Below are 23,537 nucleotides of genomic sequence, written 5' to 3' on the forward strand. Positions count from 1 at the left end.
TTCCAAAATTTGGCAACACTCTGATATAAAAACTATAAACAGTGGGACACTCAATGAATTGTTTAGATTTATTAATAAATTATTATTAAACTAAATCTAATTGTAGCTAAATTTTGTTTAATTGAAAAACAAAATTGTTAAAAAAAATGAATTGAAAAAAAAAAATTTATAAATTGAAAAAAATGTATATAATCGAAAAAAATTAAAATATGTAATTTAATAAAAATTATATAATTGAAAAAAAAGTATAATTGAAAAAAATTAAATAATTGAAAAAAAAATATATATAATTTGAAAGAAATTAATATTTGTAATTGAATAAAAATTATATAATTGAAAAAAAATTAATATACTTGAAAAAAAAATTATATAATTTGGAAAAAATTATACAATCGAAAAAATGTATATAATTGAAAAAAACTTATATAATTGAAAAAAATATATATAATTTGGAAAAATTATAGAATCGAAAAAAATTAATATTGGTAATTGAATAAAAATTATATAATTGAAAAAAATTAATATAATTGAAAAAAAAATTATATAATTTGGAAAAAATTATATAATGGAAAAAAAATTAATATAATCGAAGAAAATGAATATTGGTAATTAAATAAAAATTATATAATTGAAAAAAAAAAAATTAATATAATTGAAAAAAAAATTATATAATTTGGAAAAAATTATATAATCGAAAAAATTTATTAATTGAAAAAAACTTATATAATTGAAAAACATATATATAATTTGAAAAAGTTATATAAACGAAAACAAAATTATTTAATTGAAAAAAAATGTATATAATTGAAAACAAAAAATTAATATAATTGAAAAAAGAATTACATAATTGATAAAAAAAATTTATAATTGAATAAATTAATATAATTGAAAAAGAAATTATATAATTGAAAAAAAATTATATATGTAATCAAAAAAAAATTAATATAATTAAAAAAATATTTACATAATTGAAAAAAATATATATATAATTGAAAACAACAAATTACTTGATTGAAAAAATTATATAATCGAAAAAAAATTAATATAATTGAAAAAACTTTTATATAATTGAAAAAAAAATTGTATAATTAAAAAAAAATTATATAATTGAAAACAAAAAATTTATATACATAAAAAAATTATATCATTGAAAAAAAAATAACGAAATAAAAATTTTATAATCGAAAAAAAATTAATACAATTACAAGCTGCAGAACTGCAAAAAAATTAATATAATTGAAAAAAAAGAATAAAATTGAAAACAAAAAATTATATAATACAAAAAATATATATGTACATATATAATAGAAAAAAAAAATATATATTAAAGAAAAAAAAATATATACAAAGAAAAAAATATATATAAAGAAAAAAATATATATAAAGAAAAAAATATATATTTGAAAAATAATAATTTACAAGCTTCCGATTGGCATGCGACGCTGATGAAAAATACCGCCTTCATTTCTACACTGAAAACAAAAATAAAACACACGCTTACATTATTCAATTAATATATTTTTTTTTATTTTATATTCTATATTTCAAATTTACGATAATACCATGCAATTAAATTAATTAATTTAAAACCTTTTTGTGGCTGAATGGTGATATTTTTTTCTTCTTATATATGTAACTACAATATTTATAATTTGTGATGCCATTGATTATGTTGCGCACCATTTTGAGGATAAACGGACGAGTGTACAGGATTACATTGCTCATTTATAGTAGTTGGCGCTATTAATGGTGACCAATGCATTTGGTGGTATGGATTGGTGCCAATCGGTGCTGACGTACCATTCCCGTATGAATTGGCAAAATGTGGAAAATAATGCGGATGGTTGTACGAACTGTAGGCGGCATAGTCGGGAAAATGTGTGGAATAATCACACGGCGCCGACACATTTTGACCGCCGCCATGCATAAGGCTTGTGCTATTCTCCTGTACGCCACCGTACGTGTCACCAATGAGACTATGATTTTGATTCAAATTTTGTGTACTATGTGTAGTTTGCGCTAAATTACTATAATGTTCATTGTCTAAATTATAATTTGATCCGTACAGGTGTAGTTTTGGCTGTTGCTGCTGATGGAATAATGTGGAGTAGGGTGATTGCGTGTATGGTGACGATTGATGGGCAGCTGTAGCGGCATTTAAATGACTATGTTTTAGGCTTTGATTCTGTGATGTGGACGCTGATGGTGCTGTTGCTGATGCAGTTGATGCGGCTGAAGCGGATGAGGATGATGATGTGGGCGAAGGCGTATAATCAGTTGGTATTGGCAACTCTTTTTGTTGTAGTTTTCGTTTATTGTAATTACAGGTCTGAAAAGACTCAGTCGGTGTTGTTGTCATCATGTCACCTGTGCGATTAAATACATTTAGTTTAGTTTAGAGATTTTGAGTAATGTAATTTGATAATAAATGAAACTCACCTCTTTGATTCGTGTATTTCGAAAGATCGGGTGGTGTTAGACCACAAAACGGATAATTACCCATTTGCTTGTATGGATATGGTGCAGGATCCACCAATGGCTTATTATTATATTGTGGTAGACATTTTTGCTGCTAAATAAGTAAACTTTAAAGAAACTTTGTGTCGCATAATTAACGCTAAATTACATACCTGATTCAAGAGTGTGTTCTGTTGTGGTGGGTTATTCTTATCAAGTCCATGTTTTGGCGGATACATAGCATCCTTCTTTTCCTTCTCCTGCTCATGTTGTTGCGTTAGTAATTGTTGTTGTTGCTGCTGCTGTTGTTGTTGCTGTTGCTGCTGATGGCTGTTCTCATGCTTTTTCAAAGCTAGCCCATCATCGATTTGTTGTGGCGGCTTCGGTGCCAGCACTTTTGGGCCACCCCTCGCGGAATTAGTAAACTCTTGCTGCTTGGTGGTATTATCATTTGTATGCGTTGCGTAGACTTTCTCAATATTTTGTTGACTCGTCTTCGGCTCAACTTTTTTCAAACTATCAAATTTGCTATTCATATCATCCTTTTGCATTTGCATATCCGTTTTATACTGATTTGGCTGCACGTATTCCTTGCCTTTAGTTGGGTTAGTTTCCACCAATTTTTTTGTATTATTATTACTACATTTGTCATAACTGGTTGATTTTTCGCTAGTTTCAGTGCAATTGTTTTGAGATCCTGTCGAATAGAGGGACAAATATTGATAAGGCATTGATGATATTGGCCATTAAAAATATGGATTTTTAGTTTTTTTTTTTTTTGTTTTTTTAATTTTTTTTTTATTTTTAATTATTTTGTCTGTCTGTCCGACCGTTCGTTTGTCCGGACAACTTGAGTAAAAATCTTGACGAAACTTGATAAGCCTGTTGCTAGTTATGAAAGTAGTATTTACTACAAAGGATCACACTAGGGAGGGACATATTTCGATTTAATTTTCTGGGGGAAGTGGGCGTGGCCCCGCCCCTAATAGGTTTTTTGTTTATATCTCGCAAACCAATAAAGCTATATAAAACAAATTTTCTGCAGTTAATTCCCTTACGTACCTCATTACATATCATAAAAATAGTTGAAATTTGATATTAACCACGCCCACCTCCCATATAAGGGTTATGTTGAAAATTACTAAAAGTGCGTTAACTCACTAATGAAAAACAACAGAAACGTTATATTTTACAGAAGAAATTACAGAAAGAAGCTGTACTCAGATTTTTTTTAAATGAAAAAATGGGCATGGCGTCGCTCATTTATGGGTGAAAAACCATATCTCAGAACTACTCGACCGATTTCAATGAAATGAAGTAATATTTTCTTGACACCCTGATGACACAGATGAAAAATGGGCGAAATCGTTTCACAACGACGCCTATTTCCCATATAACTCAATTTTGGATTTCATCTGATTTCTTCACTTTATAATATTTAGATAAGGAACCAATGAAGATAGCGGCATAAAACTTTATACAAATAGTGTATTTGAGTTGTGGCAGCACTTGTGGAAAAATTATCAAAATCGGACTATAAATTTTGAATGCCCCGGATATCGAACATGAAGAATTCAGTGATTAAGTGTAATCTTTCACCGAAAATATCGGTAAATTTCTCAGATATTTGAATGTAATTCAGAGAGAATTTGTTTCTTCTAATAGTGTGTCTCAGTACCAAAAATTGTTAAAATCGGGTCATAACTTCCACTAGCTCACATATATGTACCTAGTTATGGTGTTTTCAAAAATACGGTGGACTTTATACCTTATAAATCGGTTAATATTTTAAATATCTCAGCCAAATTAAGTGAGCGAATAATCTTCGATTTATTGTGTCTTGGTGATGAAAATTAGTGAAATCGGTTCAGGAATTACCTCAACACTCCTTTACTATATATGATATTTTTCGTTATTCTAGTGGATTTTATGCCGAGTATATGAGTCAAATTGAGTTATATTTAAAAATTTACATCAATAAATTGCGAGAGTATAAAATGTTCGGTATATATACGAACTAGTCCTTCAGTTTTTAAGATATCGTTTTGAAATTTTGCAGATGTTATTTTCTCTTCAAAAAGTTGCTCATTTGTCGGAACTGCCGATATCGGACCACTATATCATATAGCTGCCATACAAACTGAACGATCGGAATCAAGGGCTTGTATGGAAAACTTCCGCATTTTACTACAAATCTTCACGAAATTGTTCAGATCGGTTAACTATATAATCTTAACGTTTCTAGCAAACAACCCGGCTAAAATGATTAGTAAAATGTTACGTCTTTAGATTTGCTTAAACACATAGTTACTAAAAGAAATGCACCTGTGAAGTGTATATTAGCTTGGGTACAGCCGAAGTTAACGTTTACTCTTGTTTTTTTTTAATAAAAGTGTGTTTTTTTACCTTTTGCTGTGTTGCTGTCACTTTCTTTTTGATTCGAATTTTCGTTTTTTCCACCATCTTCGCCTTTCTTCTCAGTTGTGTTATCACCCTCGTTTGTGATATCAATCACCTCATCCTTGTCCGTCTTATTCACCTCGGCGGCTTTGCTGGACGTGCGTATTGCAATAATTTTGCCACTCTCCAGCTGCATATAAATGCCTTTTGCCGACTTCAAAACCATAACACGCTGTCCGGACTTTAAAATTATATTCGATTTGTCATTCGAATGTGTGGGTATAACAACGTCTGTGTGGGGGCAAATAAAAATGTGATTAAATTTCATTACTACAAACTAAAATAATATAAAAACAAAACGCAGCGCATACCCAAAGGCAAAGTCATCTCTTGTGCCGTCATGCCTTGCCGCTGCCACACCTCAGCTGGTATCCAGCGTGTGGTACGTATACCACCACTTTTGGTCGCCGTTGTTGTTTTAGTCGTTTGCATCGGACGTATCTGTAAAATGATGTAAAAAAATTATGATATTTTAGGCATTTCTTACTATGCTATGCTTAATTAGTAAATTTTGTGCATTGCTTTATTTACCGACGCAACAGGACGCGTCACTATACTGCCATCGTTACGCACAATGCGATATTGATTCTTAATGGGCACACTAAAGTTTTGTTTAACACTCGCCTTCTTCTCCATTTCATAGCCACGATGTGCTTGCCTTTTCTCAGCCTGTGACAGTTTCTTCTCTTTACGATCAATCAACAAGCTCTCATGGAAGAATGGTTCCTTGGATAGGCCGTTTTTATGCTGTTCCACGATTTTCCGTATTAAAACGTCTTCGAATGAATCGAGTGGTGTGCTGAATTCCGGCGCCTCCGTTTGACTTTTATCATCATCATCATAATCGTGACAGAGATTGGTGATGTCTCTTATCGATAGATGCGCATCGGGATTACACTCATCGACTACACGATCGGCCATGCCCTGTTTCTTAATTTGTCTATCGTAGATTTTCTTCTCCAAACACTTATCCATTACAATACGATAAACGAAGCATGGCTTTCGTTGGCCGTAGCTGAAATGAATGAAAAAAAAACAGTAATCAAGAGCTTAAACTTTTGTTTTGTGTGCAGCAAACTCACCGATAAATTCTATATACTGCTTGTGTATCATGACAGGGATTCCAACTGGCATCGAAAACTATAACACGATTCGCACCGACCAGATTTATGCCAAGCGAACCAGCTCTCGTTGAAATCAAGAACAATTTCAAGTTTGTATTGGAATTAAATTCATTTACGAGCCGTTCACGTTCTTGCGATGTGGTTGAACCGTCCAAACCTAAAAGGAATAATATATTTTTTTTTAACGTTAAAATATTTTTTTTTTGTAACCGAATATTATTTCACGCAATTCACTTACGAAAATACGTTACGCCACGCCCCCAACACATATCCGAATCCGGCATGCGTGTCATTTGCAAAAATGTCTCTATTAAGTTTAATGTTAATAGACTCTGGCTAAATAGAAGCACTCTATCGCCAAGTTTGACACTCTCGTTTAGTATACAAAATAATATCTCCATTTTCGGCGAGTTCTCCAACAGACCCGGTCGGTATTTCTTCATCAACTCGATGGCCCACTCATGTAGTGTCGTATCGTCTGGTTTCACCTTGCCAACATCTTTTTCATTGCCTGTTGAATTAGTAGTACTGGTTAGCATTTTGATATCCTCAATTAAGGCATCTGTACTGCTGGCAGTTGTTGTGCTCTCACCATTTGCATTAGCTAATATAGCATTATCGCCTACTGCCTCATTTTTAATGACCGGACAGAGTGTCATATCGATATCGGTTTCAACGGTTTTTATTTCCTTCGTATCCAAATCGACAATTTGTGAAGAACCAGCGCCCTCCGTCGCCTCGTTGGGTGTTTCTTCGGCACGCTGTGGCACCATGCCCACATAGTTCGGCTTCGATAAGGATTCAATGTTGTCGCTAGCCGTTTGATAGTTGAAATAGTTTACGTTCGACTCTTGCCAATAATTATTGGCATTGCCACCCAAATAAGAGGGCACATCGGTCTGCTGTTGATTGTAAGGATCCGTTAGCAATGAGCTGGAATAGTTTGTAAATAATTTTAGTATGAGATAAAATTATTTATTGATTATGATTAGTTTGTAAAAGGCAATTTATGGTTGATTATGAAATCTAATTTTTAAATTTTTATTTTTTTAATTATTATTATTTTTATTTATTATTAACATTTTTATTTTTTTTTTAATTATTTTTAATATTTTTTTCTTATAATTTTTTATCTTTTAATTTTTCTTAGTATCATTCTTTTTTATTTTTACTATTTTTTTACTATTATTTTTATTTTTTTGTTATTTTTTATTATTTTTTTAAATATTTTTTTCCTGTTTTTTTACAATTTTTTTTTTTTCAGTTTTAGTAAATTTAAAATCAGTTAATTTCAATACATTTTTTAAGTTTACTCAAATCAAACGAATGCATCTGTAAAAAGAAAAATTGAGCGATGCATACTTTTAGGCGCACAACCAATATATACAAGATTTTAGTACATTTTTGCATATTTTAGGGCGCATAAGCAAAGCACGTATATATTTAACATAAAAACTAACACATACCTCTTCATCAAATTGGAAAATTCCGTGTTCGGTTTGTTCGCCGTCAAAGTCTGCCCATCACGCTGTGTCATATCTGCTGGCGATTGTTTATCCAACTGCTTGCACTCTGATGCAGGCGAATCGGCTTCAGAGTTAGTATCTTCTTTGGGTTTGACATCTTGACACATTGATACATCAACAACGGCTTCGCTGCTGATGGGTTTATCTTCCAGCGTTGTAGATTTTTCCAACTCACACACGGGTGTAGCAGCAGTTACTGTAGTTGTTGTTGTTGCTGCTGCTGCTGCTGGTTCAACAATAGCCTCCGGTTCCTCCATTTCTAATTCCCAGTCGATTTCTTTTCTTTTCAAAAAACTATACAACACATCCGGATGATTCCATATTTTACAACAAACAGCGAAGGCTTTCAATGGATTAGGAACAGATTTGGTACGCACTATATCATTCATGAATGTATCGTAGAGTTGACGTTGAAACGCTGTCATACGTGTCAATATGACATATTCCAGTTTTTTCGGTAGTGTTTGTTGTAGTACAACATGTGAACGTCGCTGCACGAAACCCAATAGCAGAGAGTGCAACACATGCGCACGATAACGCATCAATTTGTGATCCTCCGGTGTTGAGTCAATACATTGACCATTTTGTATGGGACGTTCGAACATATTGCAAAACTCATTGCGTGTACCCAGATAATTGGGACGCACAAAGTCCACCATACACCAGTATTCTAGTAGATTATTTTGTAATGGATAACCAGTTAATACGATTCGACGGCGTGTGCGTATCTGTTTCAGTGCAAGTGATATGCCGGCATGTGCATTCTTAATGCGGTGACCTTCATCGCATATTACCAAATCCGGACCCGGTTTCACTAATGCCTGATGTACACTTTCCATCAAACGTCTATTCATTTCTGTGCCACTACGTTCACAAGTGCCCGCTTTATTGCTGCGACGCTTACGTGTCGACATCAATTTCAACGCGAGCAAACGGAACAATTCATAGCCAATGAGTAGCACTCCACCTTCTTCGGCCCACTTAAGTATTACTTTGGCACGTGCACTCAGTGTTTTATGCTGATCGTTGAGTATGAAAACATCAAATTGCCTGGGTCGTATATGTTCGGGATTGTCGGAGTATTTCGGCAACCACATATTGAATTCGGATACCCAATTTTGCAGTGTATTAATGGGCATCACACAGAGTACCGTTTTTGATGGTGTATGCCGCAGGAAGATATCACAGAAACAAATCACTTGTAGCGTTTTTCCCAAACCCATTGAATGCGAGAGTATACAACCGAAACCGCTGGAACTCTTAAAACGTTTCGTCGATTCAATTATGTTATCGAAAAGGAAACGCACACCACCAATTTGATGTGGTTTGATGGTGCGCGCTATTTGTGGTGCTACGAAAATGTCATCTTCACCCTCTGGATGACCGATATTAACTAAAACACGTCCTTGCTCATCGGCCACATTGTATGCATCTTTGACATGTAGACCGCTGTTGCTGGGATCGTCCACCTCTTCTTCATCATCGAGCTCCTCTTCATCGTCAGATAACATAATGCAATCATCCTCAGAGGAACTATCTTCAATTGTCACCACATCACTGATAACTTGTTCTTCTGCGGGTTTAACAGCATCATCATCGTCATCATCTTCAATTGGTGTTGGCGAAACGGGTGCAACGTCTTTTTGTAAAACGCTTTCTGGTTCCACTTTAGTAGTAGTAAGCTTTTCTTCGGCACTAATAATTGGTAAAGCTTGTGGACTGGCATTTTGTTCAGACTCTGTTGCAGTTGTGTCGACTTCTTCGAATGGCGTTTCACTGGTGACCTTTGCAAATGTTGTGCCACTTTGTAGCAGGGAGAGTACTTTATTTTGCGTACGCACAAAGCTTCTATTAACCGCCGCTTGTCGCTGTGTTTCACGTATGATTTTCTGTTGTTCAGCAACACGTGCCAGACGTTCAGATTCCTCACGTTGTGCTGCCAGTGTATTCGTGTCCAATTGGTTTTCGTCGAAGACGTCTCGTATATTTTTACGCATGTTTGCAGTCTTTTTCTCTTCCGCAGACATGTTGTTATTACTACTAGATTTCTTTGCATCGACCATATCATCGTTTTCGGAGTCTTTCTTTCTTTTTTGTCCAAAATGGTCATTCGGCGGATAACTATTGCCACTTATACCGGGATAACCTAGCGCTTCAAGTGCGCTGGTTTGTTGTTTTAACATATCTAATGATTGTTTAGCGTTCATATCATTCAGCAGCAGTGATTCCTGATTTCTTAGATACTGCGCATAAGGATCTTCCGGAGGGACGCCTGTGAGTTCCGGTCGCAAAAATGGTTGGAATGGTTCTGTCGGCCTATTCATAGCAGGCGGGTTCAATGCAGCATTGTCGTTGTACGTATCCATATGATTTTGGGAATCCATTATAACTTACTGTGAAGTATTAAGTACGTTAGTGGGCACATGGATAAAATATTATAAATGATAATACTCTCGAATGACGAAACAATATTGACTATTCGCTTGACGATTTAACATTTAAGTGTCCCATTTAATATGGGTATTAGTATAACCAACAAATTTATTAAGTACATACATAAATATATTTGTATATGACATGTAGGTACAATATTTCGTATCAGTACTTGAAGCAAACACAAATCTTCACGCATCTGCTTTTGCAAAAGGGCAATGAGTTGTACACACCGACACAGTGATACAGTCATAAATATGTAATCACATACATATACACATATGTGTAAAGTGTTACTGCTAATGAAAAAGGAGTGCCGGAATGTAAAATTTATTAATTATATTAATCCTTTGCATTTTTTTGTCACATTTATTTAAGCACATTAATGATTCAGTCATGTATCACCAAATTATATTCGTATTAGCATCACAATTTAAGATGTGAATATAGGTACATATATGCAATAGAATCTTCACAAAAACGAAGTGTTTGTAGGGTAATTAAAACGGAAGATATGTGTGAAGAGTTGAAGGAATATATAGGTTCTTTTCTTTTTGCGCAAAAAAACTACACTTTATACACGTTGAATTCAAGAAAGTACACGAAAATGAAAATTTTCTTTCACATACATAATTGAAGATACGTATGGCCGTACATAAGTAAATCTTAACTTCGCTTTCCACCGCATTCTAATCATAATATACACACATTATGTTAATACATATACTCGTAATAACATTTATACATGTAACTATAATAAATTTGCAGATCTCATCCATAAATTTGCTTTTTCGGTTTATGAACAATTGAGCTGTTGGACACTTTATACATTCGTTGTTTATAAACAATTAATATTATCATTTATTTTATAATAAACAACAAATTATGTACCTGTTATTCACAAGTGTATTTCAAAGACTTATAAGTATGTGAAGTTTAGCCACATATTCAACAATATATACTTAAGCTTATAGTCGTTGCAACATTTTACAACTTTATACCGAAATTTTTCAAATTATTGTACAACATTTTCTCAATTTAAATCAATTACAAGCAGAAAAATAGGATATCTAACGACACTGCCACTCTTTTCTTTACACCAAATCAACTGTTGACAGATGTGTATAGCTGAGAACTTATAAAAGGAAAACACGGAATCGAGCACAGGGAGGTTGCATGACAGAAGAAAAATCAGCCGTCCGGTAAATATCGATAAAATTGGAAAGAATATTTGTTCTTTTTAAATATTGTTATTACTTAATTATTTCTTTGACGACTGTAAAGAAGTATAGTTGAATGTTACTTTCTAGATTTATAAATTCCAGAGAAAATTATAAAATGAAACAATTCAAAATAGGTATAACTGAAGAAGGAAGAAAATATTTTTGCCCACTTTACTCAATAAATTTATGAATACATCAAAGTATTTTAAAAAGCAACTGTAGAAACTAAATCTCACGTTACTTTTTCAAATTATTTTAAAATTTTTTGACGTTAATATTTCAAATAATATCTATGCAAAAAAGTTTTTTGTACCATATACCCGAATACGAAAATAATCGATTAACGATATACCCGCGAGTACTTCATTTATTTCCATCTGGTAATACGGTTTTACTAAAAGTAACCACATATGTAACGATTCATTACTAAAACGCATCTTGGCGTGCCAGAATTCTAAGAAGATACGTTTTATTATACATATAAAAATACTGGAATAGAATTTATAAATCTATAAGGTATAGAAAAATTATAGTGTTAGCATATTACGTGAAAAATATTATTGCAATTAGAAGTTTGCGTTGATCAATTCGATATCGTTGTGTGTACGTACTGTGCGAGTGTTTCATAGCTTTTAGCTGGCTTGTAACAAATTTTACAAGTTTATACTAATACCTGCAACAGTTTTGTACATACAAAGCTGATAAAGTTCGTACAATTACTAATGCGTCAACATAAAAATTAAGAAAAATGTTTTCTGATATTATGTTGTCTGCAGTTTGATTATTTTTAAAGTTGTTTGATTTGTGAAAAGTTTTAGTGACCTACATCCGTATATACATATTTATATACTATGCGCATACCACTTCATCCGGTACCAGGAATATCTAAACGCGTTAACATACCTACAAGTATTTTTCTATCTTGCTGGCAAATCGCAAGTGCAAATGCAATGCTGTCGAAACACTTGTGTTATTAAATATGACATTTATATACATATAAACAAATATAAATGCAAATGTGTGCACATACAAATATATGTAGTGCAATTCCTAGAATGGTGACAACATATTATTTCACCTTATTTTAAGGATGATTGCATAAAATTCTTTTGAAGGAATCAAAACAATTCATATATCAAAAATGTAGGAAAACTACAATTTCAACTAGAGCGCATATACTATTGAAAAATATAAAAATTAGAGTTAAAAATTGTATTTTGAAAATTATTTACTAATTTGTTTTGTGCATACTATTGCAGATACAAAATGAGGGAATCCGCTCATGACATAAGTCTTGATACTTGGAAGCAATGGATTTTGGAAGCGATTTCAAAAATACGTTCCCAAAAACAAAGACCCAGCGTTCAACGCATTTGCCAAGCTATTGGAAGTCATCACAAATTTCATGAAGATATCGTAGCAGAGAAATTGGAGGAAGCGGTTGAGTCCGGTGCCGTTATTAAAGTATATAATAAAGGACTACATTCCTATAAAGCGCCTATGGCAAAAAGGCGTATTAAAGTAGAGAAAAACAGTAACTTGTGTAAAATAGTTGCAAAAGCTGTACATGATTTGGGTGAATGCGAGGGATCGACCATAAAAACAATTGAAAATTATATACAAAAGTTTAACAACATAGATCTTGGACCCGATGTTGATTTTCGTGCGATTATAAAAAGTTCTATTAGAAAAGCAGTGGATGCTGGATTTCTGGTACAAGAAGGAAAGTTATACAAAAAGGGACGTTCACTAACTACACCACGAAAATCTTCCTCAACATTGGAGGTGACCGTAACTACTGTAAGTGTTGATAGTAATGAACTGACTTTTACTCACGTTTGTTTTTTTTTCCTCCTTAAAAGGGTGACGACAATTGTTCCTACTGTTCCGGTGATGCACAGAAAAATCGTAATGGCATACCTGAGCCATTGAGCTCGTGCAAAAAGTGTGGCATGTCATTACACACGACATGCGCAAATATAGCGGCTAAGTGTAAATCACAATCATATGTGCTACTCTATATGCTGGTAACGAAAGGTTCCCTATGGTATTGTAAAAATTGTGCGGAATGTAGCAATTGCACATGCACTGATCGCGGCCCGTGTTTACTGGAGTGTTCGGCCTGCAAGAAAATGTATCATTTAACATGTTTAGATACTATACCGGATAAGAAGCCCAAGCATCCTTATAGGTAATTTCAAGAAGCTTTGAATATTATACATAAAGGAATATATTAAATTTTATATATTATAGATGTAAAAATTGTATACTGCAAAATTTCGATGTTGTTAAGAAAGAAGTAACGAAGAAAGGCTTGGAAACAGTAAAAAGTCGGTAAGTGTATTAAAAATTAATTGGACACTGCTTTGCGAACTTTTAGTGCAATTATTTCATGTTTTATATGAAATACTATATATAAATTGCTTTTATTGCAGAAATCCATCACCAGGTGAAACGTGTAAATCAACAAGAAGTGGTAAGCCAGTAACGACATCAACTTCTGAGTACGCGGGTACGCGAAATAAAGAATGGATTGGTGGTAAGCAAAAGGATAAGCGCAGCGTGGCTGCATCGGCAGGAATTTCATGTAAACGACAAATTATAGATGAAATAGACAATAATCCAACAACATCAAAACTTTCGAAATACGAAGGTTCCAAAGAAATGTACAAAGACATTTCCTTAAGTCAAGCGATAAAATCTTCACAGAATTTACAAAAGAGCATTGCGCATAATTCGCACTTGAAAATGTTTAGACAACGTCGACAATTTGCGGGTTTCCTTAATAAAATGGATGCCACGACGACAAGCGATACGAAACGTACAAAAAAGAAAACACCATCCGATTTATCATCATCGAGTTCTTCTAGCGATAGCGATGAAGATGATAACATGGACTTCGATGATGACAATCAAGATGATAGTACTTCGTCGGGTTCATGCTCATCGAGCAGCTCGGGTTCGGATTCGAGTGAGAGTAGCAGTGATAGTTCCGAATTTGACAATGAAGAGGAGGATAACTATGAAGAAAACGATGACGATGATTGTGACTCGGATAAAAGTGAGTCGAAATCAAATATATTCATTTCACAAATTCCAGTAAAGAAAGAAATTAATGTACCAGCAAAAAATTACACGTCACAAAATACCAAATCAAAAGATGAACATTGGGGCTTTGCGGCTGTTGCCAAAAATCGTGTTGATATATTTTCACAATCGCGCAATATAGAATCCGCCGATGGTTTTGCGCTAAAAAAGTGTGGCAATCTTATAACTGGTTTCAATAAGAATCTAGTAAACGATGAGCTAAGCACGAGCAGTAGCAAACAAATGAACTACAAGTCATTGCAAGGACTTGGCAATGAAGTTAACCAGCAGTTGGAAAAACGTACAACAAAAACAACAGCAAAGAAGGATGATTTGCCAGAGACGAGCATAGTGTCGGCGGCGGCGACGGATGCTGCTGTCAATAGAGGTGCAAAAAAGCCGTTGGAGAGAGTTCAAAAAAAGAAAGTAGCCACACTCAAGTCTGCACCTTTGGATACGAAACGTACCGTCTATAAGAGCGATGACGATGATGTGCCCTATTTGAATGAAAACACCGTTATCAAATATCAAATGATGGACAATACACATTACGCTAGAAGTGCAAAACCCTTTACAAATGAAGAAAGTTCCTCCAATGAGAAGGTCGAATATGAAGAGGTGTATCCAGAGAATCCATTTGGTAAGCATGATATTTAATACGATACAAAAAAAAAAAAACAAGAAATATACATATATTAAATATTTAAAGCCAACTATTTTTATAATAAAAAGTATTAAAGATGAAAATCTTAAAAATGTCTTATATTTGACGTGTTTTTGTGTTTCGTGCTTTTGTTCAATATAGAAAATCAACCACTACCGAATGGCGTAGAACAGAGCGATATCACAATTTATAAGAAAATACGTGAGAATGCTGCTAAGAAAATAACGGAATTGAAAAGCATAAATTCGCAAACCAATGCCAATATTGGTCCAACACAAGAACGTTGCCCATCGGCCATTGAAATCGGCAAGTGGCATATTGAAACCTGGTATTCGAGTCCATTTCCACAAGAATATGCCAGGTATGTTTTGATTATTTTTTTTTATTTTGAATTTTTTGTTTTATAAATTTAATTTATATTTTTATTATTTTTTTATATTTTTAATTTATTTTTTTTTTTATAAATTTATTTTTGTATTTTTAATTTATTTTTTTATAAATTTTATTTTTATATTTTGAATTTACTTGTTTATAAATTTTATTTTTATTTTTTATATATATTTTTATTTTTTTATTATTTTGATTTTTTTATTATATTTTTTTTTTTTGAATTTTTGAAAATTACTGCACCATTCTGCATTTAATTAATTATTTTTTTCTTAATTTCTTTTATATAATTTATTTTTATTTTTTTTTAATTATTTATTATCTAATTTTTTTAATATTTTATATTTTATTTTTATTTTTTACTTATTTTATTTTTAATTATTTTTTTTTATTTATTTATTTTTAAAATAATTTTTTATTTTTTTTTTTATATTAATTTTTAATTTTTATTTTTTGAAATTTCACCACAAAAAAAAAAACAATTTGGTAACAATTTAAATTTTCTTATACATATCTGTATTTCTTTCTGTAGACTACCCAAATTGTATTTGTGTGAATTTTGCTTGAAATACACCAAAAGCAGATCCGTTTTGGATCGCCATCAAAATAAATGCCTTTGGAAGCAACCACCAGGCACCGAAATATATCGCCATAATGACGTATCGGTATTTGAGGTCGATGGCAATATCAATAAGATCTATTGTCAAAATCTATGTTTGCTGGCCAAACTATTTCTGGATCATAAAACACTCTACTATGACGTTGAGCCGTTTTTGTTTTATATATTAACGAAAAACGATAAGAAAGGTTGTCATCTGGTTGGCTATTTCTCCAAGGAGAAACATTGCGCACAAAAGTTCAATGTCTCGTGCATATTGACAATGCCACAATTTCAGCGGCAGGGTTTCGGTAGATTTCTCATTGAATTCAGTTACTTGCTGAGTCGCGAGGAGGGTCAAGTTGGTACACCCGAAAAACCGCTCTCCGATTTAGGTAGACTCTCGTATTTCTCGTACTGGAAATCAATCATTTTGGAATATATTTACAATCACAGAAATGATGGACGCATCACGTTCAAAGACATTGCCAATAAAACGGGACTAACCGTTTCGGATATAGCATTGGCATTTGAATTGTTGAATTTCATTAAATTGCGCAAGAATGAAGACGACATACGTTACCAAATCAATATCAAAGTTGATTGGGAAAAGGTGATATCACACTACAAGAAACTGCAGAATTCCAAGCGTATACCGCTAGAAACGGATTGCTTGCGCTGGAGTCCGCTGTTGTCCAAATCATTGACTGGTGATGGCACCAAGTCATCTGAAGAAAGTTTCTTGGATAGCTCCGCGCGATCTGAACAGTCGGCCATCGAACGTATACGTTCACGAAAATCTAATTCGTTGATTGCGAACAATTCAAATTTTATAAAAAAGGAAACGAATACGCCGGATGGCGGCCTGCAAAGTAGCAGAAGTAGATTGTCCAATTTCAGCAATGATAAAATGGCCAGCGCAACCGTCGAACTAAATTTTCAAAAGCGTAAACCCGCGCATGTAAAAAACACTAATACCGATTTAAAAAACTCCATGCATGAGGTTGTAGACGAAAGCAACGAGCCGAAGCGTCTAGAGACGCACGCGCAAAAAAGGGTGCACGAAACCACGAAAGCTGATGCCAACAGTGATACCACGAAAGTAGGCACAAGTGTGGTTGTAGAAGTCCCTAGACGCAATCCACGCAAGCGTCAAATCAGTAGAGAAGATGATGCCAACATAGCGCCCACAGTTGAAGAGCCAGAAGTCAACCATAAGCCTGAAAAGAGACGTAGAATACAAAATTCACCTGTGCAACCAGTTGTTGTTGTTGAAAAGACAAAAGGTGAAGCGTTGGATGCTATGGGTTTTGAAGATGACAAGCCTACGAGCCGTGCACAAAGATTGGCGAATCGCAAGCAAAGCACACCTATTGTGTCCACCAATAAGAGGAAACATTTTGAACGACAAAATGAAATGAAGTTGAATATTAAACAAGAGGAGACAAATTCTGTAGATAAAATACCAATTGAGACCGAACCTGAACCCGAACCTGAGCCTGAGGTTGAACCTGTAGTCGAAACGGTACCAGCACCTGCAGCTGCAGGCATGGTAGAACCAGAAGCGGCGAAAGAATGCATGGAAGTAGAAGAGGTGGTTGAAGAAAAATCAATAAGAAATTGTAGCAATGATAAACCCATAACAACCGTGCCCAAATTGCGTGGCAAGAAGAGCATTGAGAAAAAATCCAATGATTTGTATAACGAAAATAACGCCAACAACGGTACAAAAGACAGCGGCGCAAGCAGCGAAGTCAATAACGTTGAGCCAACACAGGAGAGCAAGCAGGAGACAAAAAACAATGCAGAACCTGCAGCTGACACTGCTGATGAAACGGTAATAAAAGACGCCGCAGCAGACATGGCCACAAATGCAATTGATGAGCATATAGAAGAACAACAACCGCAACAAAAACAAATGCAAGCAGTACCAGAACCAGAAGTACAACAAACACAACAGCCCATACAGCAAACGCCGGCATTGAACGTAGCTAAAACAGAAGCATCCTCACTAACAGCAGGGAACGATGAAAAAGTTTTAGAAGCCGTGGCGAAGAAGACGAAAAAGACCTTTGCCGAATTAATGGTGGAGAATACCGAGAGCACTGCTGTTGCCACAGCAGAGTCAAATGTGAATTTGGTTGAAAATAAAAAGCCGCACGAGCATGAAAATGCGCCAAAGGAAGAAGTAAACGTTAAAGGCGTAAGTGACAAAAACGAAATCGCCGAAACACCGGTTGCAGTCAGTGTCACTGTGAATGATGATAAACCGAAAATTGCAGACGAAGTGGTTAAAGATGTTGTAACGCCTACAGAAAACAACGTGCAACATGTTGAGCAAAAGGCCGAAACCGATGTCAAAGAGAATGCAACTGCGGTTGCTGCCACCAAGTACGAGCCATTGGCAACAGAAGCACCACCACCACCACCAGCAACACCAACACCAGCACCAACACCGACAACAGTTGTTAAGGAACCATTATGTAAAATAGAATGTATTGAAAATGAAGCATCGCCCAAAATGGTGGCACAAATTTCACCAAAACAAACAATAAAAGAAGATTGTGCGAATTCACCGTGCCTTACGTCGGAGATAAACAGCAGGGATGACGAACACAAAGAAACTTACGAAAGCAAAAGCGATACTACACAATTGGAGGCTGCAGCAGCAGTAACACCATCAACGGCTGCTACAACAGTTGTCACAATGGCCACTGCAGTGGCGGCAACGCCACCAGTCGCACCAACCACTATGCCACCAACTTTAACAACAACCACCCCCGCACCTATAACTGCACCCCCACCGGTATTAGCAGCGACACTGGCACCAACAACAATTCCGCCAACCACAACTGCACCGGTTGTACCTGCACCGCAACTGCAAATAGCCAAGCCCGCAATAAGTGAGGCACCAATTATCTGCAAAACAGATCAGCTTGTGGAAACTAAACCCAACATGCATATTAAAACCGCATCGCCACCCACAAAAAACTATGCCGACAATGTTGCCGAGTGTAAATTGAATGAGAAGAAAATCAGAAATGGCATGGAGAGCACAGTTGTCGACAGAAAGGAGAAAATGTACACACAGTCCACCAATATGCATGAAAGCAATGAACTTAATAAATTGAAAATACAAAAAATGAATGAAGCCGCCGCCGCCGCTGCGGCAGCAGCAGCTGCAGCCACATTGGAAATGCAGCGTGCGCAGTTGCAAGCGTCTGTAAAGAAGAGCGCCAATCAAGCTGTCATTGCAACAAATGCTAACGCCATAAATACGAGCCGCATCGATGCGAGCAGCAGCACATCGTTTATGAAGACCGTTAAGGATAAACAAAAATCCATTATCACACACACCGACATTAAGATAAAAGAAGAGGACAAGCAGCAAGTACAAGTCATCACAAATAAAGCCAGCGATAGCGCCTTGCTATCCTTGCATGGCAAGAATCCCTATAACACCGCCGCCGTTGCTGCGGCCGAGCATCAGAAAATGCAAAATTCCATGGATTTGAATAAGATTGCCACGCCGTTTGCCATAAATCAAATACCGAATTACGCGAGTACACCGCAGTATTGGCAATGGGACTACTATGGTTACAATTTGTCAACATTGGATGCGGCAGGCCATAAGAATCAAAATAAATTCAAAGATTTGGCCACAAGCATGGCTTATTCGCATAATTTTACGCAGAATTTCTATCAATCGGCCATACAGCATCATGCGCATCAGCATATGCAACAGCAGCAGCAACAGCAACAACAGCAACAGCAGCAACAACAACAACAGCAGCAGCAACAGCAACAACAGCAGCAGCAACAACAACAGCAGCAGCAGCAACAGCAACATACAAAAGATAAGATGAAAAGTGACAGAAAGATGAGCGCTTGCAAGAAGGAGGATGCGTCTAAGAGTAGTACAAATTCGTCGAATAGTCAAAACTTTAGCGGTAGTCGTGAGGATCCACACAATTGTGGTTTCTCCAATGCACAAGCGGCCGCTTATGCGCAGAAATGCAATAATATACAAACGAAATCACATAAAATGTCCGCGGACCAAACGCAACACATCAAATCGTTGAATCTTTTGCCTAACGCCAGTTCCAGATTTTACAATCCAATACCGATACCCTCGAATGCGCTCGCTCAGCAGGCGCTATGTGGTCAGAAAGTGCGTGGCGAACACGGCAATTTGAATGCCGCTGAGGAGAATAAGGTTAAGCTGAGCGCCCACCAAGCGGCCAATCAGCAACAACAACAACAACAGCATCAGCAGCAACAAAGCGACACACAAGACATCACAACGCCGATGGCATATAGTTCGGGTTCGTCAAATCATTCGGCGAGTAATTTGCATCATTATGGTTGCAGCATGACGGTGCCGATGAATATGGATTCGCCATCGAGTATTGGTAGTGATATACAGCAGAATACACCAGATCCAATACCATCGACTACGCCGCACATACAACAGCAACAGCAGCAGCAGCAGCAACAACAACAGCAACAATCACAATATTCCGATTGTTCCATGCAAAGCCATTCGGGTAATACACCCATGCACATGGCCATACAAACTTCACACATTCAACAGCAGCAACAGGCTAATCTCAACTTAAATATGCCGTCGAGCGGTGCGCAGGGCTTAAATTCGCTTACAGCTGCACAGCAACAGCAACAACAGCATAGTCAGCAAAGTCGCAAAGTCAATCAGCAGGTAATTTAGACAATTAATATTTATCAATTATTAGAAGTAGCTTAAAATTTGAGGTTAGAGTTGTATTAAATGCGTGTTTTCAAAAGGAGAATGAAGTCGTAATTTACTGTAATTTACGCTATATTAATTTGTTTTTGCTTTTTTCCCCTCTCCCTTTCAACTCAGGCTGATTTGGTGGCCAGCAGTGCTAATCAGCGCGCGTCCACACCAAAGGCTATACGTGGCACAAATACGGCTGGCAGTAATCAACAGCAACAACATCGGCAGCCGAAGAGCACGCCACCCACGAATGCGGCAGTTAATGTCGCCCAACAACAACAACAGCAACAACAGAGCGTTAATAATAATCAAACTCTCTTACAATCACAACAAGAACATTTACACAATATGCAACAACAATATTCACAATTGAGCGGCCAACATCACCATCAACAGAATATGCATATTGATTATATAACATCCATACCACCAAACATACAAAACTACTCTTCGAATGCCACCAACTCGTATGATATTGTTTCAATGCCTACTGTTATACCACAACGCATGACCATCAGTAATGCTACACATTCGTTATCTAGTCCACATCAACGCTCGTTGGATCAGTCCTCACCATCAGCTTGTGCTGTGAATAATTTCTATATGCAAAACAATTTAACAGCGAACGAGGCGAGCTCATCGCGTGTACCCGTACCGGCCTCATCGGCTGCGACAAATTCGAATGGTAGTGGTGGTGGCGTCGGTGTCATTCATATCAGTCCAGATCCGTCGGCGAGCTCGTCCAGCGGCAATGGTGACTCACAATTGGCTCAAGACAATGTCTCCGAATCGTCATCGTCGAATGCGGGCACCACACCAACACAACAAGTTGGTAATTTGTGTAGCCTCTCGAAATTACAACAATTGACAAATGGTTTGGACATACAACAACCATGCAGCAACACTTCACCGGCTGGTCAGGTGAATTTGACACCACCGCCGCATCATCCGGTGTCACACAACTCGATGACACCGCCGCCACATCTCTTGGTTACGCAAAATCGCAGTTTAGGCACACCGCCCAACATGCTGCAACCGCAAATCAATCCGCTACAGTATCATAAATACTATTCGAGCAACATGAATATCGCACCGATTGCCACATCACAGAATGTGAATCGGAATGCGCGTAATACGGCATCGGCGCCGGTGCAACATATAGCCGTATCGTCGGTGACCACATCGTCGACCACCAGTCGCACCACCAATGTACACATTAGTCCGAATTTGATGCCACCGTATGGTGCAATAAATGGCTATCGCATGACGACACCACAAGCGGCGGCCACACCGACCTATGCTGCTGGCGGCGATTATTCCAATTCGCAGATTCCAATGCAAATGGGGGTAATGAATATGCAATCGCAGTATCCCGATGCGTGTGCCATACAGCGTGCACAACAGAATTCGATGTATTCAACTTATCCACCCCCATATTTATCGTTGAACGGGGCTATGAGAAGATAAAGTATTTAGTGTATAGTGAATGCTTAAAAGTTTATATTTATATACATACGTACATACATACATACACATTACACATATATACACACATACAAACTATATAATTGTATATTTCGTAACAAATAAAATAAATGATTCAATAATAAACAAAATCTCAGCTTATTTTTATGACTAGTGTGCAGAAGTGAAATTGCGATTAGATGATTGAAGAAGTTTAGGTTAGGTTAGGTCCTACGCTCCACAGGAGTTAGGAAATTATATATAGGTTAAATAGGGCGAAAATGTCTACAAGGAAGTATAACGTGGAAGATGATGGTTTGCCAGATAGCTGAGACATTCTAAAAGACCCTTCGCGCAACTTCGTAGGGGATGCTGTAGTCGCTTAAGCTTCTACTATGTAGACCGAACCCCGATATACCCAATATATGTCCAGTATGCAGAGTCTGCAAGTCGCTCATTATTCCCGACCCGATGTATGTCTGAATTTGGTATCCGTGCTGTGTAAGCTGACGTTGAGCAATACCAAAAGCTCCGTCAGGATCGGGAAGTCGCTCTCCGAGCCGTTCGATACCAAAAGGGGTGTCTCACTATTGCGTGACTTTTTTAACCTGATGCTGGAGAAAATAAAGCGGGCCGGAGATCGCAATAGAGTGGGTACAATCTTCTATAAGAGTGTACAGCTGCTGGCGTATGCCGATGATATTGGTATCATTGGAAACAACACCCGCGCCGTTAGCTTTGCTTTTTCCAGACTGGATAAGGAAGCGAAGCTTATGGGTCTGGTATGCTGTAGTCGCTTAAGCTTCTAACTTTACTATGTAGACCATACTCCGACATACCCAATATATGTCCAGTATGCAGAGACTCTACAAGTCGCTCATTATTACCGACCTGATGTATGTATGAATGTCTGGATTTGATATCCTTGCTGACATTGAGCAAGCAAGCAAGCTGCGTCAGGATCGGAAAGTACCTTTCAGACAGGCCAACGCAGCATCACTCTTGCCAACAGGTTCTACTTTGGACTGAGTAGGCAATTGAAAAGTAAAATCCTCTCTCAACGAACAATAACCAAACTTTACAAGTCATTTCCGTCCTACTTAATGGTGCAGAAGCGTGAACGATGTCAACATCCAATGAGACGGTACTAGAAGTTTTCGAGAGAAAGGTTTTGTGGAAGGTTTACGGTCCCTTAAACATTGGCAACGGCGAATACCGCAGACGAAGAAATTATGAGCTGCACGTGTTATTCGACGATATTGACATAGTTCAGCGAATAAAAAGACAGCGGTTACGCGGGCTAGGTCATGTTGTTCGAAGGAACGAAAGTGCTCCAGCTCTGACAGTGTTCGATGCAG

General features: G+C 36.4%; 2 protein-coding genes across 8 annotated transcripts; one reads left to right on the forward strand and one right to left on the reverse strand.

Annotated features, from left to right (window-relative positions):
- Window positions 1–1,502: 1,502 nt before the first annotated feature.
- On the reverse strand, window positions 1,503–11,033 carry LOC105210336 (helicase ARIP4). 4 transcript variants are annotated; one of them, XM_054235257.1, is made up of 11 exons: window positions 10,892–11,033; window positions 7,508–9,960; window positions 6,634–6,974; window positions 6,280–6,552; window positions 6,000–6,198; window positions 5,449–5,932; window positions 5,229–5,358; window positions 4,864–5,148; window positions 2,631–3,154; window positions 2,440–2,572; window positions 1,503–2,367 (listed from the first exon to the last, which is right to left on the reverse strand). In XM_054235257.1, exons 2-11 carry the CDS (start codon window positions 9,949–9,951, stop codon window positions 1,646–1,648), a joined length of 5,535 nt encoding a protein of 1,844 aa, XP_054091232.1. In that variant the 5' UTR covers window positions 9,952–9,960; window positions 10,892–11,033; the 3' UTR covers window positions 1,503–1,645. The 4 variants fall into 4 exon arrangements, with proteins under 4 accessions (XP_054091232.1, XP_054091233.1, XP_054091231.1 ...); XM_054235258.1 differs by having other exon boundaries at window positions 5,542–5,932; window positions 6,280–6,974; XM_054235256.1 differs by having other exon boundaries at window positions 2,440–2,569; window positions 6,280–6,974.
- Window positions 11,034–11,063: 30 nt separating this feature from the next.
- Window positions 11,064–22,322, forward strand: LOC105210335 (histone acetyltransferase KAT6A). Of its 4 annotated transcripts, XM_054235254.1 has the most exons (9): window positions 11,064–11,202; window positions 12,483–13,023; window positions 13,086–13,414; window positions 13,477–13,557; window positions 13,659–14,284; window positions 14,348–14,950; window positions 15,116–15,335; window positions 15,894–20,676; window positions 20,842–22,322. In XM_054235254.1, exons 1-9 carry the CDS (start codon window positions 11,177–11,179, stop codon window positions 22,180–22,182), a joined length of 8,550 nt encoding a protein of 2,849 aa, XP_054091229.1. In that variant the 5' UTR covers window positions 11,064–11,176; the 3' UTR covers window positions 22,183–22,322. The 4 variants fall into 4 exon arrangements, with proteins under 4 accessions (XP_054091229.1, XP_054091227.1, XP_054091228.1 ...); XM_054235252.1 differs by having other exon boundaries at window positions 13,659–14,950; XM_054235253.1 differs by lacking the exon at window positions 11,064–11,202 and adding an exon at window positions 11,487–11,603 and having other exon boundaries at window positions 13,659–14,950.
- The last annotated feature ends 1,215 nt before the right edge of the window (window positions 22,323–23,537 follow it).

Source organism: Zeugodacus cucurbitae, chromosome 6 (assembly GCF_028554725.1).
Source record: "Zeugodacus cucurbitae isolate PBARC_wt_2022May chromosome 6, idZeuCucr1.2, whole genome shotgun sequence".
Taxonomy (NCBI): Eukaryota; Metazoa; Arthropoda; class Insecta; order Diptera; family Tephritidae; genus Zeugodacus; species Zeugodacus cucurbitae.